At 43.6% G+C, this 17500-nt stretch overlaps 2 protein-coding genes across 2 annotated transcripts; both read right to left on the reverse strand.

Moving 5' to 3' along the window:
- Positions 1-5975: 5975 nt before the first annotated feature.
- On the reverse strand, positions 5976-7768 carry nanos1 (nanos homolog 1). The gene has a single exon (XM_062393116.1). It carries the CDS (start codon positions 7644-7646, stop codon positions 6966-6968), a length of 681 nt encoding a protein of 226 aa, XP_062249100.1. The 5' UTR covers positions 7647-7768; the 3' UTR covers positions 5976-6965.
- Positions 7769-13216: 5448 nt separating this feature from the next.
- Positions 13217-15387, reverse strand: LOC133958895 (cathepsin Z-like). Its single transcript, XM_062393921.1, has 6 exons — positions 15227-15387; positions 14639-14802; positions 14000-14179; positions 13782-13932; positions 13517-13679; positions 13217-13385 (listed from the first exon to the last, which is right to left on the reverse strand). The coding sequence occupies exons 1-6, from the start codon at positions 15346-15348 to the stop codon at positions 13263-13265; spliced, it is 903 nt and encodes a 300-aa protein (XP_062249905.1). The 5' UTR covers positions 15349-15387; the 3' UTR covers positions 13217-13262.
- Between the last annotated feature and the right edge of the window lie 2113 nt (positions 15388-17500).

The following is a 17500-nucleotide window of genomic DNA, read 5'->3' on the forward strand; positions in this document are numbered from 1 at the left end:
ACTCACGGCTTTAAACGGACACCTGAGACATTATTATTGAAAAGGTGTTGAAAGAATAAACTCTGCATGTCTCCAGATTTAGTTTACATCACATGGACTTCCTTTATTGTCATTGCAAATTCTTATAGGGTTAGGGTTAGGGTCAGTGTTGGTTCTTGGCAGTTGACTTGTGGTACGAAGGTTTATTTGTGTGTGACGTTATGGAGGTCAGCCGCTCAAACAATCAAGAAGAATCCATTGATTCTGCATCTGTGTGCTGTAATAACATCCTTACTGGATCCTAATGTATATATGTTTCTGTTCTAACCTTCTCCAGACAGAACACACACATGATCCGCGTGTAAGATTAGACGTGTTTGTAAGGAAAGTGACTGGGCTGTCAAACTAAATCTGACTGTACACGTATGTAAACTGACATATTTTTACTTTACTCATATAGATTAGCTTCCTGTATCCATTACACTGTAAAACAACCCCACTATTTTCCACAGCTGATGACAACAGTACACTCAGATATCAAAGCAATCTATAGCATGTGAACTAATGTAGTGTAGAATGTAGGGTTTGAAGTTGGAGTACAAGAAAACACAAGGTACTATTTATCTAACTTGTAATTTGACTTTAGTTTGGTCTATGTCCTATCCACTAACATGGAGGAGATGGGTTTAATGAGCTATACTGCAGCGGGCCACCAGGGGGCAGTCTGGAGGATTTGGCTTCAATATCATGCCTCACAGTTGTAGAGGTCTAAATAGCCAGGGCTCTTCTAACCTCACTCCTGCGATTGATAAATGAGATTATTAGTAGAGAAACTTTATTTATACTAACTTTTTTCTTTTCCGTGTAGTTTTAAAAGCTTTGCAGTCAATTGGACGAGCATCAGGCCGCACAGTTAAACAATGAGCTTCTGGGTAAACACACATTCATAAGTAATGAACATCTCTGGTGCTGATGTCGCCCTTTTTCACTCTTTGTGATAAAATGTTTACGGCTCGGTGCAGAAAGACGTTGACCTCCGGCTGAACTCACCTCCACCCGGTTCGGTCGGTTCTGAGAACAGCAGCAACCCGTCTCTTACACTCGGACACTCTTTTTCCACACTGAGACAAACTGACCCCGGATCAGTCACATCTTTATCACCAGTCTCTGAATAATATTAACTTTTTCCTCCTCACAGTTTTGTGCGGATAAGCGTTGCCAAATCACCAATAGGCCATAAAGTGAGGGCTGAAGATGACATCACTCTCAGGAATGACTTTCACGCTCGGCTGCCTTTAGATTTTTATCCCCAGGAGTTGCTAGGCGACCAGGACCCGTCCTCGTTCCAAGTGCATTCTGGGAAATGATGGGAGCAATAAACAAATGCTCCAGATCTGTAATGAATTCCCTCCTTTCATCATTGTTATCAAAGGATAAAGACGAGGATGCCGTGTAAATGGGCTCTTTGAGTTTAACGACACACAGCAGGACAACAGAGCAGAGGGTTGATGGTTTGAGGGAAAGAGCAGTTTGATCCTTTTTCATTTTAAAGTTTATACCTGATGACACTGGAAAGTCAAGCTAATAAAACCAAGGCTGAAAAGTTAATTTTGCACTGCAGCACATTAACCAGAGGATACTTCATGTGGCGTCTCCGATGAGCTGCTGGGTAAATTAATGAATCATCCGAGTCCCATCGGCTGCAGAGATTAACAGTTGCTGCTGCTGCAGAGCATTAGCTGGGTCTTTATCGCCTGTCAGTCGGGATCCAGATGCCTCGGTCCTGCAGATAACTGCTCCGAGATGAGACACCTGACTGATAACGCTGCCCTTTAATTAAATCAAGCTTTGCTCCCTCATCTTCATTTCCAATTATTAAAACACTGCTTGTGAGACGGACAAGAGAACTTTTATTAAAATCAGCCGAGGTGACTCTCTCCACTTCTGTCTGTTAGTTTATTTGTTGGTTTGAAGCAACATTACATAAAGATGACACAACAGATTACATACAAAAAATGATGTGGCATTTTTGCTGCGTTCCTAGAAGAGTATTTCATTGTGTGAAATTTGCTGCAGCTTGATTTAAGCTGTCGGGCCTCAGCAGAGGTATGAACTCCACTGAGCGTCATTATCACTCAATCTGCCCATTAAGCTCTGCAGATATTTGTTGTGGGATCAGATTGTGTACTTTAATCGTTACTGTGTCCCACTGTGATGTGTTTGTATTGTTATATCGATGTTATGTCATCATGTGGTTTGTCCATATGTGGTTCCTGCGGCACAAAAGTAAAGAAATCTTGAACCTTGCAGCTAAAAATGACTCGACAGAATCTCACATCTTTGCAGTCGTCTGAGAAAAGACGTTTTCTTGCACAGAAGAACTGCGACTTTAAGGTTGGATAATCTCTGTAAGTTTTATAACTTAATTTTAAGGTAATGGTGCTCACTGATCAATAAATGTGTCTCAGTAACTCTAATCAATAATTGAATCTTTCCTGTTGCGTCCTTTCAGCTGGATTCATCCTCACAGCCTGCATGAAGCTGTTGTGCAAACACGTTGTTTTGACGATGGCATCTGGAGGAAATTGAATTCTGGATTCTAGAAACTATTTATAAATTCCAAACTCAGAGATGCAAACAGAGAACAGGTTCCCCCGCTGAGCTGAGGACGCTCCGAGCCCGACAGAGAGTGAAGCCAGATAGAAGTTCCAGATGCAGAGCAGCCTCTTTAAGAAAACACACTCCAGAGCACTCACTGAGCAAATGCTAGCACGACTCAATGTTGCTCCGGCTGCACAGATTCCTCCGCGGGACGTGCACGAGTGACTGGGAGGATTATTTCAACTGACAGTGCATCTGCACCAGCGAAACGGCCACTGAGAAACAAGCTCATCATGCTGTGAGAGAAACTTAATAACCTGTCGGCCTCACTTAAACAGCGGCGGGTTCTGGTTTCAAATAAATCCTTTGTGAAATTTCAATTAGAGCATCAAAGCTGTGATCTGCCCTCACAGGGACAGAGCTGTTTATGGAGGAGCCCGCTCGCCGCAGCCATGTTGACAGAGAGTTCAATAACACCATACTCGTCATTATGATTCCTTCCACACCAGCAGCTTTGAATAACTGCAAGAAGTGTCACAGAGCAGGTATCCGTGTTTTTGTAATACCTTGTATCGCCACACGGGGCAGCAAAGTGTTAAAAAGCCAAACAAAGGCCAAAAACCTTTTTTTTTCTTTTTTTTCTTGCAATTTAAAATCAAACTCGCAGCAAATCAGCTATAAAAACAGTTTGACGTGAGGAGTAAAGACGACGCTCTGTGGAAACGACTTTCACGCTCAGCTGCTGTCCAATTTCATCTCCGGCTGTTGCTAGGCAACAGCAACATCCTTATTACAAATGTATTCTGGTAAACGGTGAGACCATGAATGAACTCGGTGCATCTCCTATGTATTACCGGCCGTACAAACTGATGCCATGTGGGTCGATGGAAGTGAAGGATGCCATGTTTTTGGTCCATTAGGTCGCTGGAGCCGAGTCATCTCTGTGTTGGTTCCACCTGGAGAATAAGAGAGACCAAGTCTGTTCAGCTTTATTGTAGGTTCAGGGAATTGTGAACTAAGATTTCATTTAATAGTTTTATTAGAAAATGGCCTCTATAGTGTCCTGTAGTTGAGAACATAGGACTAGATGGAGAATATTACTTACAGTATACAAACAAATAGTTTCCTAGGGGTCCTAGAAAGCCTGTGGTGTGACTCCTAAAGTTACAAATCATGGTTTGATAATACATGTGTTGCTACAGCGAGTGCATCAAGATAACATTTTTCCAAATTCTTCATTTTGGAGGATTTCCTGGATCAAATGTGTTAATAAAAACAGATATATTAAGCAAGAACAAGCCTACACATTCAGGATTCATAGTAACCTTTATCAAAAAGGTAAAGCCATGGAACAAAGCAAAGACCATAGCTACTGCTGCAGATCATTGGCTGAATCCAGATCAACAGTTGATAACCAATCAGACCGGTGGCGCTGCCTTTGAATTAAAACGCTTCCCTCGCTCATTCTTACTTTTTGAGTCATGAGTTTGTTGCTTCACATGAACCTGACCCATCACACACTGCAGAGAGATCTGTTGTGAGCACAAATTGTGTATTGATATAAAAAAAATAAAAATAAAACAGCCAGCCAGCCTAGGACATATTATGTGATCATAATAGATACATATCTCATAAATGGTGCAACTAACTAGATTACATGGGGCCTGTCTGCAGAGCGGCTAATGGAAGCTGTGGCGTAGAGGGAATACGGCCTGTTAGCTGGCTGTGTTTGCCTGGGATGCTAGCCCGCCAGGCTTTTTCACCACTGTTCTCTTAGAGATAAATCCCTGTTGCACTTAGTAGTCATCCATTTTTAATGGCACAGCCTCAGCTGGAGAGATGCATGAAGACAGGAGGAGGAGGAGGAGAGGGGGGGGGAGCAGGGAGGGAGGAACAGCCGAGGTGTGGATGACACCAGCCGGATGCTCCAGGCTAATGTGTGTACAGTCGTCTAGATGTGTTTTTGTGCCGTATACGCAGCGTCAGCAGCAATTACGAGCGTCTGATGTTGTTTTTCTCTGGTGGGACGGGCCCTCACACAGAAAAGCATTTCACAGACTCATCATGGTTTGACTCTATTCAATGTTTTCTTACCCGGCTGCGGTCTGTTATGAGCATGAGCCCCCAAAGCACAACTCTAGAGAAGCAAGGAACCGCAGAAAAGCTTCCTGATTGTGTCTGAGCCTCAGATGGCAGGCGGAGAGGCCAGGCCGGGCCATTCAGTCCAACCCAGTGCAAACATGATCTGTTTGAATGGTGCGGCCGAGGCCAAGATATTCTAGTGTGGGCAGAGCTGGAACAACCGTGGCACTGTGTTTGTCCTTCAGAGACAAACCCTCAACATGCGAGAGCAGCAGTTTGTCCAGAAGCTCCCAAAAGGGGAAAGTTTCTCTTCCACAGACTGTGGAGTTACTGTTAATGCAGGAGGGTTTAACAGCTGATCCACACACAGTCCGTGTTTTAGTTTATCAGTGGGGCCGTCAGTTAGCTCGGACAATTAGGGAAAGCAGAGACTCCGCTGCAAATGTGTTTTTTTACTCGACTTCCCCTGCTGGATTTCATCAGTCCATCTGCAGATCACTAAATCACTCAGTGGCTCTGTAACGTGAGACGCTCTCCCCACTCCTGTGTTTAAACGAGGCTCTAACATGTGGACTCAACACAAGAACAACGACCAAATAGCTGCAAATATTTGATAAGTTTTTATTTCTCTAGTGAATTCATATGTTGTTATTCTGCACAGCAGCATACAGGAAAAATTGTGGTAAAATATAAATAACAAAGTTCAACAGTGTTTTCTCTTTAATTTTCTTATTCATTTAATCCAAAGGAGAAAAAAACAACACCTCTGTTAAAAGTGGCACATTTTTTCATCAGCCTTTTTCAATATCCACTCGGTCGCACACTCCCCACACTGTAACATTGAACAACTAAACTTTCCAAAGTATGGGTATCACCATTATTTACAGACAATCACCTTGTGGCGAGCGATGCTTATAGCTTCTTGGAAATTCACTTCCGTCATGTTAAAATGCAACAAAATGAAAATACAATTATGTTATACAAAGATCAAAAATACTATCAAAAACCCTTATTATAAATGGCAGCACTATATCAATAAACTGCTGTTGACATTTTACATGTAAGTACAAAATCCTGTTGAGGTAGCGCCCTCTGAAGTCACTTGTAATGTTAAAATACTGGATAAACATCACTTTATGTACAATACAGCAAATCTCTCATCGCTCTTCAATGCAATTGAATTCCTTTGGTAAACAAAACTGTCAGAAATGTGCAGTCCTGCAAGTGACACGTTCAATCATACATTCACAACATGTTTGCATCTTTTTTTGGATTCTTTAGGGGGAATAAAAAGGAAATAATGGGGTTAACAGGTTTGTTTTGTTGTTGTTGTTGTTGTTTACTGACATTCATTTGTTCTTTCTCACCTCCCCCCCCACATTCAGCGTGACAGGGGGAAAAAGGGACTCGCTCCATTTTCATATTGTATAGAGCAAACCTGCCCATGAGACTCTAAAGTGAAAAAGCAAAAGGAAAGGAGATCCAGTGTGTTCGGCCCTCGAATGTAAACATAAAGAACATGTAGCATCTCTCCTCTCTGACCGCTTGTGAAGTCAGAAAACGACCTCGTCACGTATGACTGGAAAAAGAGGGTTTGGCTTTGCAACAACTGATTATAATGGTCCCCGGAGGATATGAGCCCTAAACAGAGGCCACATTGTCTTCACCCTCCTTGTCTCCCCTGCCTCACGGATTGAATGTCAACTTTTAAAAAGCAAGTTGGAAAATATGTTGTGGAGTTTTTTCTGGGCAGGCAGATGGGACCAGAGAGCCTCCTCCTGCACCTCCTCCTGCACCTCCTCCTCTACAGCTCCGGTCAGACGCACACAAGTTCTCACTAATGACACATTCTTCAGCTTCTTTAATGGCAAACGCAACTTTGGTTTTCTAAGACGAGAAAAGGAAAAAATCGCAGCGAGCTTAGCTCAACCGTACAAAAATACTTGGTAGAAATATGACATTCATCCCCTTTGCCAATGTCAGTGTGTTTCCCTACATGACCAAAATACTTTCTTTTTTAAAATGTATTCACACTTTGTGATTATTGATACGTAGGTGTATTTATATGCACACGCTCAAAATGACTACAAACTATAGAAAGAAAAAATAAAATCCAATGTATAAAGCATCAAATTATTCTATGTGGATAAATGAACTATAAAAATATAAGAGATCTTAGAGAAATCAAAGGATAAAATCAATATGTTTGTGAAACTGGGATAAAGGCTAGAGCCGAAATTAAAAACAGTCATCTGGAAAATTGTTCAGTGCAATTAAATTTACTTTTTATAGTCTTGTCTTGTTTAGAATATTTTCATCCTCTTACCACCCACTGCCCTACCCCCCTTTAATGGTCGCTGGGATGGCTGGTCTTTGGACAGTGGACAGTATTTTATCGTGTGGGCATTGTCCCCGTTGGCACTGCACAGGGGGCAGGTGTAAGCCCTCAGGATCGGGCACACGACCCTGCCGTCCGGGGTCTTCAGGACGTGGGAGCCGTACACCTCCTCTGGTGCTCCGTTATTTCGGCAGAAGACGCAGATTTTGGGCTCCTGCTTGCCCCTGGGCGCGGGTTTGCGCATCTTCCTCTCCACGCCGAACAGGTCGAACCCGGCGAAGCTGCCCCCGAAGCCCACCTCCCTCTCCGGCAGCTGCCCGCCGAGCTGGCTCTGGAAGGGACTGAGGATCGAGAAGCGCTCCTTCAGGTCCAGGATGGAGGTCGGCGGCGGGCTCCCGGACGGGCAGCAGCATTCCAGGTGCCCGCCGTCCCCAACGCCGCCCGCGATTACGCACGGGCACGGCGGGGAGTCGTCCAAGCCCAGGGTCGCCTTCAGGGACTCGGTGATGGAGTTGGGGTTCTGGGGCATGCTGAGCTTGTTGTTCTTCGTCACCAGCGTCGTCAGCCCGAGATAGTCGTTCCAGAAATTGAAGGTGTAGTCGTAGGGGCTGCGCGCGTTCAAGTAGTTGTGGTTGAGAAAATCCATGGTGTCGCCTCTGGTCGCTTTGTTGCCGTTGAGAGGTGGAAACAAACCAGTGTAATCCGTAAAGTCTTTGTAGCCAGAGTGCGTCTCCGGGAGAGGTTCATGTACAGCGGTGCGCTCTCCTGTGTTCCTCTTATGTTTGAGCGTTTCTGCAAACAGGCTTTCTGGTTATAAGGAGCAGGAGGGCGGGGCGCGCTCCCTTCAAATCCAAGTTTGTGATCAGGTTGAAAGCTACGGGCGCCTTTTTCTCCACAACCACACGTTTGTCTCCCTGTGGACATCAGTCATCGTCCCGGCCTTTGGACTGTTTCGGTGTTTTTGTGAAGTTTTTTTTTAATAGTGTATGATTTTGGAGAAGGAACGTGGCGCACAACAGCCTGGATGTGGTTAATTACATAATTCCATGCGCCATGGTTCCAATCTGGCAGGGGAGGAGGATAGCGCGGTCCTTTGTCCCTCCCTCGGTGCCAAAACACTACACTTGCGCATGTTTCGTGGATCAGTATCGTTAATCATTGTACGAGAATAACATCAACACCAAAATGCGACGCGCGCACACACACACACATTCACCCTTTGTGTGCCAGCAGCAGAGGCCCTTTGTTCCATGCAGCACTGTCCTGGGAGAAGTAATCTGTGCTGATGCATCATATTACGTTAGAACTGAATCGATAAGAGACAAATATATTAAACAAAGCCTCACGTTTACATGTTTCCATGTGCTCAAGAGATTTATGGCTCCATTACTAATCAGGTTCAGATAAACAAGTTAGATGGTGGGTCATTATCTATGCTTTTTTCTTTATCAAAACACACACACACACACACCAGTATAAATAGATTTAATACAGGAACATTTCCAATCACAAGAACCCTTAGAAATATGCATTTACCACATTGTATAATCTATCTAGAATCAATTGTTAGTTCACTGCCACAGTTATAGGAGTAAACAAACATCTTAAAGTATTCCCCAGTCAGTCTTGAAATCGTGCTCTTATGTTAGTTGTGCCCTGCTGTGAAAATAATCTCCTAAAACTCCCAGACAAAACATCCCATCCATCCATAATGGTCCCATCATCACGGTGTAAACATGCAGAGGAGGGTTTCAACAGGGGGCAGCATAGTGCAGTGACTGCTCAGTTCATTTCTCTCATCCCCCTCAGTGAACGAGGGGACACAAACAAATACCTACAGTAATGATGATGTCCACTGGCTGGAGGACAAAAGTCAACCGTGATGGGATCCTCACATGTCCTCAGGAGGATCAGGGAGAGGAGCACACGACCGAACTGCACAGATTCAGACTCATTTCAGGAGCAGCACAGAATCTGGGATTATACACCTGATCCCAGAGACATATCACAAAATATAAAAACATCCCGATCTAATGCATTCCAGTTTTTGAGGTTTCACACACACAATATTGAAGGATTTAAATTCCATTAGCCTCAAATCTCATTCAATACATCTGGATCAAGGTCTTATCAGGAATCTGTGATGAACACTGAGCTAAACCATTAAAATGTGTGTGTAGACACAAATTATTTGTTGTTAAAGGTAATTCAGCCAAATGAAATATCACTATGTTTATTAAATTACCTCTGCTCGTATATATCTCTACTGCATTTTGTCTGGTTGTATCAGAACTGGAGAAAAATATTAAAACCAGAAAGTGTGAGAAAGCTGCTGCCAGTGTCTCCAATGGACTGTTTGATTTGTAAAGCTACAGTCGCACAACACAACAATCTGCGTCCACAACAGCTCCACATCTGTAATAATCCTCATTTCATTCAAACAGGCCTGAAAACAGGGATCACGTGACCCTTCACTTACACTGTACAAGGATCAGATTGTCTTCTCTGCAGCTGGTTTCACTACAGACAAATCTAAACAATGGTGAAGAGTGAGATGAAGGATTCATTTTCTTAGGGAAGGACGAGAATGTCCACGTCCAGTGTTGTGTGGGTGTGTCCCTGGTGTGCGGACACTCTCGGGTCTTGAACCTATGATGAGGTGGAAATGTTACTGGCAGTAAGTGTTTGTAAGGGTTTGTTATGCATTCACCGACAGTAGCCAAGTCGTGACTGACCATAACCGGGAAACCAACATGGATGACAGCCCCTCATTTTTCAAATGTCTCAGTGTTTGCTCTTCCAGAATAAAACACAGCTGTAGAGTTTTCAAAGTAAAACAGGGCCTGCAGTGTTTCCAAACAGCTCAGTTTAATGCATTTCAAAACAAAGTAGTGGATGTAAAGCCCTATGAGACCCTTCTCATGTCTGTTTCCTTTGTGTCCCATGTGCACATGTCTGGAAACCTCACTGCATGTGCACAGATAATCTGCTGATCCTAGAACGTCTTGCACCATTTGTTTTCATTATGAAGTACCTGTTAGGCGGCTATAAATTTCACAATATATCTCAGTAATAATCCTGTCAAATTACAGCACGCTGCCTCTCCATCAGCGAGAGACATAATCCACCCGTCCATCCATCCATGTTGACTTGTTGAGGTGAAATTCAGATGGAGCGCATGGAGCAGCTGTCCCGAACAGTCCGCTCTCCGCGGGCCTCTGATCCTGTGATGAAGTGGGCGGCTCAGGAATGTGGAAGCGGCCCTCTTGAAACAACGATAACACGAGTGACTGGTGTTCTAATTAAAACTTCCAGGGGGAGGCTGCGCAGACTCACTGACTTGGAAGGCTTGCATCTATTTTTAAGGGATCTAATAAGAATGCAGCACCTTCGGAGAGACGCGGCGATACAAGCGGGAACAAAAGCCCGGCTCTGCGACCTCTGATGCTGCAGAGGCCTGTCTCCCTCCGTTCTGTCTGCTCAGCAACTTAGTTTGAAATAGTATCGACTGCTCATTGGATTTTCACTCCCCGGCCCCTGTTCAGCCGCTGCAAAATATGAGTTTTATGATGAAGCATTAATAATATATGTAATCGCCAATTATTTTTCTGCAAGCGCGCGCAGATTGTGCGAGCAGATCCCTGTGTTGCTGCAGTGTAGCTGAAATATTCATGGCCACAGTGTTCCTTAATTTTGTTGTGACTAAGAGGGATTAATACTCGTCCATTAACCAAAGCTAATTCTGCAGCGGCCTTGAGGTTGCATGAGTATATTGGACGAGGAAGTGAGATTAGCAGTGGGATGATGCATAAGATCAGCAGGGGCGGGGGGTGGTGGCTGTAAATCGATTTAGGGATCACACTGACTAAGTGATTGTTGTGTAAGTGTTTTTTCTTTTTTCGCTTGACGGGGGAGAATCACAGATCATCGTGAAAAGTTTCGGCTGACTCAGGGAGATACTTTATTTTTAATGATCAGATGTGTTTCCTTCACGGGCTCATTAGCAACATATGACACGTATGTACGTCTAATTTCTGCTGTTTGTGCTTCAGAGGTTTTCTGCAGTGCAAAGCCGGTCAGACGAGCCTCGTGCTGAGGTGAGGGTTGTGATAGTGTGTGATTTATGCCACCTCGTGCAAAGCTCATTTCCCTCTGACGCTTCCTGCACTGGGATCAAGCCGCTCTGCACTGGGCTCCAGTCCTTGTGTTCTTCACAAACACAGCGAGACTCGTCAGACTCGGGGCTGAAAAGCCTGCTCTATTCATATTTGACACAATAAATGAATGATTGATGGTATCGCCGAACGCACAAAGAAAAGAAATCTGCCATCGCATCTGCTCGTATACTGCCAGCAATAATTTACATGTATCATTTTGGGCGTGTTTTTAATCTTTAACATCAGATTCGGTGTCTCGCAGCCTCACAGGCGGAATCAGGGAACAGCGGGGCTTTTTCTTTTTTCTGTGAAATACCAGAATGTGCTCTGTGGCTGTCTGGTTATTCTTTGTTCTCTGCTGCTTGTATTGGGGAGGCAAGTTTCAGCAGTGGCCTTGGGAGAGTGAATGCGAGGGGAAGGATTACACAAAGCCCACACTCAGGGAAGCTTTCTGCATATTCCTCCTCTGCTGCTACGGGCAGCTGCCATGGAGACATGATTAGAAATAACTTTCATTCTTATTATCATCAGAATGCCTTGCTTAATGATAATTTGGAAGTGGATGTTCTATTTAAAATGATAATCCAGGCCTTGGCAGCACCAAAGGGCCACGGTAATCATTAAAACCCTTTTCATGCAACAACCTCACCCCCTTCCCTCAATCCTCATGTTTTCAGAACAACGTATTGATCACTGAAACAATGCATAATGGGTTTGCAGGAATTGCTGAAAAATCCATTTTGCCATCTCAATTGCTCTAATGAAGATGAATGCTGAATCACTCGGTATGAAAACGGCTCATGTGCAGTTACATCTTGCATTTTTCTTCTTCACCCACAGATTTCCATGTGTTTCCATTCAAAGCCATTAGAGCTGTGTTGGTGATTATGCAAATGAGGAAACATGCAGGAAATTTAATCAAAGCACAAATTTAATTTCACGTGAAAGACTGCTCAAGGGTGGGGTGGGATGGGGGGGGCTTGATCGCACAATATTGAGCAAGGCAAATTATGTTTAATATTTGTTTTTGCAGTGGGCCTCCATTGGACACGCCACAGCTTTATAGGCTTAAGGTTTTGCTTTGGTTTGGGGCTGGAAGCTAACAGTGCTGCGTGAGGTTTGATTATCCTTTGTTCCCCCAAGAGATTGGAAACTGCCGTTTATGGGAAGCATTTCCATATCAGCAGCGAAGCACTACCGCTTGTGTTTATTCATTATTCTTAGGTCCCACCAACCAAATATCTGAGCGTTGTTTTCTTTTGTTCCCCGGCTGAACGGCAAGAAAATGGGCTACTCCTAATTGCATATAAACTCTGATGATGCCATTGTGCCGCGGTGTGTGCCACTGTAGATAACTGGCGATTAAACTGAACGTTAGCGCAGAGGCATGACAGCGCTGAAGGTAATAAAGCATGTCAGTCAATAAAAGGAGGTCTGTTTATCACACTCAGAGATGTAGAACAAACAAATGTCGTTCAGCTTTTCAATGCAAGCGGCTCGGTTCAGTCATAACGTCTCAGAGACAAGAGTGGCCGTGTCATTCAAGGACAAATCGGCTGCTTTTAAACATTTCTCCATTTGCATGCACTTACAAATTGACATTTCACCGAATCCACACCCAAATAAAAAAAAAGGGATTCCTGCAGGAAAAGGTTTTTTAAAAATTACTTAGCAAAGCTAAAGTTTCGACGAGAGATTTATTTTTCAATTGGAAAGAGCAGCTGCTGAATTGTCTTTGTGCATAGAACAGTAGTTGCATCTCTGAACCATCATCTTCGGGCGCAATATTTTGGGGCTTCCAGCGTAGACAGGCCAAAACTCAGCGTTCTATTTGCTATTCACATTTCGCCAAACTGATTCTTGAAGGCATTTACTTGAAGGAAACCATAGTTTGCTCACAGGTGATTTGTCTGGAGCCAGAAGGCCACAATCTTGAATAGAGCTGCATAGTCACACAGCGGGGAAATCTTGTTGGAAAACATCACTAGCTTCAATTTGACCTTTGATCATAAAGTCTTGATGTAGGACAAAAATGTACAATCACAATACCAAAGATCTCAAATTCAGTTTTATAGTTTATTTAGATACATGGTGCTCGACAACCATTAATAAGCCGAGGGTACAATCATATCTCCGAACATGCAGTCTTCCTCCAAAGCAAGATTATACCGGCTTCCACTTCCTCCTTTGTAGGCGCTTGTCACAATCCTGAGCCAGCCCTTCTCACCCTGGGAGGAAAGAAAGGCAAGGTCACGTGGATTATAAATCAAAAAGCTCCAACTATATAAATCAGTCCAGCAGCCAGTTTGCATAAACAGCTACTGAACCATGCGAAACTAAAGACACTGTCACGACTCACCCACGGCTCTCCCCAGGAGTTGCGCACAATCCAGTATTCGGTTCCATTTTCTACTCCCCAGCCCGACACTGTCACGATGTGGTTGATGTCAGGAGACTCCTCTTCCTCAGAGTACAGACCCCCGCTGTAGGCATCCAGTTTCTCTGTGGCCATGATTCCACAGCTGGAGGGATGAATCACCCAGTTCAAAATGTTGTTAAGCAATTAGAAAAACCTTGACCCATTTTAAGGAAATTTAAACATTTCAAAATTAAAGCTTTAAAACCTGATTGGTCCTCGAGTGTAGATTTCTGCCTTCATGTTGTCCCGTCCAGTAACGGCACCAAAGTCTCCCACCTTCCACAAAGTGTAATTCTGCACCGTGTTGCACTTTCCAAAGGTCGTGCAAGTGCCACATGCATTGAATTGTTTGCACTCTAGAGAGAGAGAAACTTAATTAAAAGCTTTTCTAACACCATGAAACAAATCAGTTCTGGTTCCTACTCTGGTCGATGGCCTGGTAGTTGTTGCAGGTCTCGTCGGGGATGCCGTGTTCATGGGCGTACTCCCACACGCCACCATGGTCCCCTCCATGACACGTGCCAGAGTCGGCACAGTCGACCACATGCTGGACGGACAGATAGGCAGATGGCCACACTCCTTTCCGCTTGATGTTAATGCGATCTACACACACGGCAGAGTAAAGTTCCACACAGATGAAATATTTGTTTTTGGCGCGAGTGATTTAATATCAGTGGAATTCCCATCTGTTCAGTTGGTACAAGATCTAAATCGACATTTTATGAGACAGACATCTCCCTCCCAGCATACCTCACTGCAAATGGGTGAGCGTCAAATTCAGATAATGAGCTGGTTAGAGTAAAAACTCAAGTAAACTTTCAAGGTTAAAAGGTGTCCAAACTCTTAAAAAGGTGTAGGACGATGTCTTTTCCAGAAAGTAGTCGTGATAGTGTAGACCCCTGGCTCAAAACAATCTTGAAAACCCCCTTGTTAACATATTTTAGCTTCTAGATAGATGTTGCAGATCAATTTAAACGGCAAACAAATTCAATTCAGTTCCATTTAATAAGGTGACAGCAGGATGTTAGTGCTCCTAAAGTGGGCAAGTAAATTTAAACCTACCGGCCATGGCACTGGTGCTGCCGTGTGCCCAGCAGGAGCCACAGTACTGAGGGATGTGCTGGTTGCGAGTCGTACTGACGTAGTTGACGCCATTTACATTCCTCCAGTCCCAGGACTTTGGCATCTGAACCAGGTTCAGGAGTTCATGAGGACGAACTGCAGTTCTGGGAGAGACAGGATTTGATTTTTTTTTTTTTTTTTTTATGAACAATGAGATTGAAGGGCAGCGGCAGCTTTCCACTGACACCCTGTCAGCTTCTACATGCACACGCCTCAGGAAGGTTACTATGGTGAGGCAGAAACAGAAAGCTCACAGCACAGCACTCTGACATGTCTCCTCACAAATAAAGTAGCAGTTGAGGAATGTTTGGTCAAGTGTGTACGTTTCAGCCAAGTCTGAACTGAACCCCAGCCGACTTGTGAATGAGGAGCATTAAGAGGAAAGCTGTTAATGACATGAAATCACAAGTGAGCAAGTCTGCAGGGAAAACAAGGTGCAAACTGAATAACAGGCAAAAACTTGAAACCATTTTTTTAGTTTAAATATGCAAAGATGAGCCTTCCAGTCAAAAATACCAGTCAACTCACCTCACTCCATAGCTGGGTTCCCTGGGCACTGGTATATAACAACTGGGCCTCTCTCTAGAAAAGTGTCGTCCTGAAACAGCCAGTGTCATGAGCACGCAAATAAAAAGGACGAACTGAGCCATGTTGAATCTCAGGGCATCGAACCACAATCCACAAACCACTTGGGTCCTGGTTTAAATAACCCACCAGCACCACAAACAGAGGAGGAGCTCATCATGTTTCATTGATCTCACCTGGACGCCACTCACAGGTGCATTGTGGGAAATCAAAATCTGGCTTTGACGGAGGACATCCATCTTGACCTTCGAAATCTGCTGGAGTAATACAAAATTAATAGAATTGAGAATATAATATATTATCTACATACTGCAGAAGATAGATTATTATGGGTTTCAATAATTATCCCAATATAATCAAGTGCAAGCACAGAGAGGGGGATTACATTATTGAGTATGTCATTATCTGCCAATAAAGAAGAGTTTAAAACCATAACCTTCACTCTGCAGCCAAAATATCAATAATGTGACATTTATTCAGACAATTACTGAAATTAAAATTTTTATTTTCATATAATCTTTTGACGTATCACCCAGACTTATTCTGTTTTTTCTTATTTTGTCAGTGGTCGACATGATGCAAGTGTCTGCTGTAAGAATAATAAAACGAATTGAAATTAAGTGAAAGAAGAAAAGAAAGTGGTTTCATTTCCTCACCATGAAAACAATGGCAGCAAAGAATACAAACAAATTTAAACCAATCCAGTTTCATTGTGAGAATCCGGATGTTTTGAAGCAGCTGTTATTGAGGATTGAAACAAACATTAATGCTTTAAATCTCCTTAAAAGCTTTTAGATTCACAGTGATCTCGATGCGTTGATCCCTGACAGGAGCTCATCAGTATGTCGCCTCATCCCCACACGTCACTTTGTCTTTTTGTTTATGCTCTCAAAGCCTCCGTGTGACAACAAAGACTTTATCACTGCGAGACGGCAAACAGAGCATGATGGTAATTGACTGCCCGCCCGCCATCCTCTCCCAACTGCAGGAATAGAAAGTCATATTTAATGCGCTGATTAAAATCTAATCCCTCCGTGTGAGTCGGAGATGAAAGTAATTTTCCTGTAATGGAGACTATTAATATTTAGATATAGAAAGGAAACCCGATCCCAGATTTGCAATCAGCTGCAGGACGGTAAATGATATTAGTTCCAGTGAGATGGAAACCGAAGGCTCAAATGCAAATAAGTTTAACTCCTCTCCAATTATTGTTTTTCTTTTCTTCTCACACATCAATGAGCGTTTGCTTTATTTATTTGTTCATATCATCATAAAATCAGATTTGAATCCACGTGATGATGCTACAAACAACATGGTCTAAAGTAGGTGTGCGGCTCAGACCCGTTCAACACGACAATACCTTCACATGCAAACCCAGGTCTAATATAGAAAGTACTTTCCCAGTTCAGTGTGGGAGAAATGGAAGTGAGCCCCGTCCTCAACCCCATCAAACACCTCGGGGATGAAGTGGAACACCGGGTGTGAGCCGGACCTTATCACCAAACATCACCGGTGTTGGAGCTCACTAACGCTCTTGAGGCTGAACGGGAGCAAATCCCTGCAGCGAGGATCAGAAATCCTGCAGGAAGCCGAAGACCAGGAGACTGGAGGCTGTTAGCAGCAGATTATTGCCCATGGTTTTTAAATGAGATTCTCAGCAAGCAGACTGTCAGTCCTCAGACGTGTCAATCCATGTTTGAATTTCAAGTGAAGGTGTTTCGCCTTGGATAAAAGCGTCTGCCAAATGACATGTAATGTAATGTTATGTTTCATAGAGAGAATAATCCAACATTTTGGAAGATGTAGGGCGAAGTGCAGGAACATTAAGGTAAACTAAACCCCTCTTTCCACTGGTAAAACCACTAACACCCACTAACATCTGGCTTTGTCTGCAAAAGGAATGAATTCAATTGGCATTCTCTACTGGGTGAACTGACTCTTTGATCTGCAGCGATGGAAACATGATGTCCGCCTGCTATTTGATTCTCCTTTATTTTGACAAGGCGCTTAAGCCGCACCTTCACAAGTGGAATGATAGCACACACAATTGTCATAAACATTTGATCCAACGTGATGCGTTTCTTCAAATATCGTACAAGATGCCACACTGGGAAGACAGCTGGCTGAGAGAGGTCGATCATGAAGTGGAACATGACTCACTGAGAAATAACAACAAAGAATACAAGGCTCTTAGATGTGAGAGTCATAGATTTCTCA

Source organism: Platichthys flesus, chromosome 8 (assembly GCF_949316205.1).
Source record: "Platichthys flesus chromosome 8, fPlaFle2.1, whole genome shotgun sequence".
Classification (NCBI taxonomy): Eukaryota; Metazoa; Chordata; class Actinopteri; order Pleuronectiformes; family Pleuronectidae; genus Platichthys; species Platichthys flesus.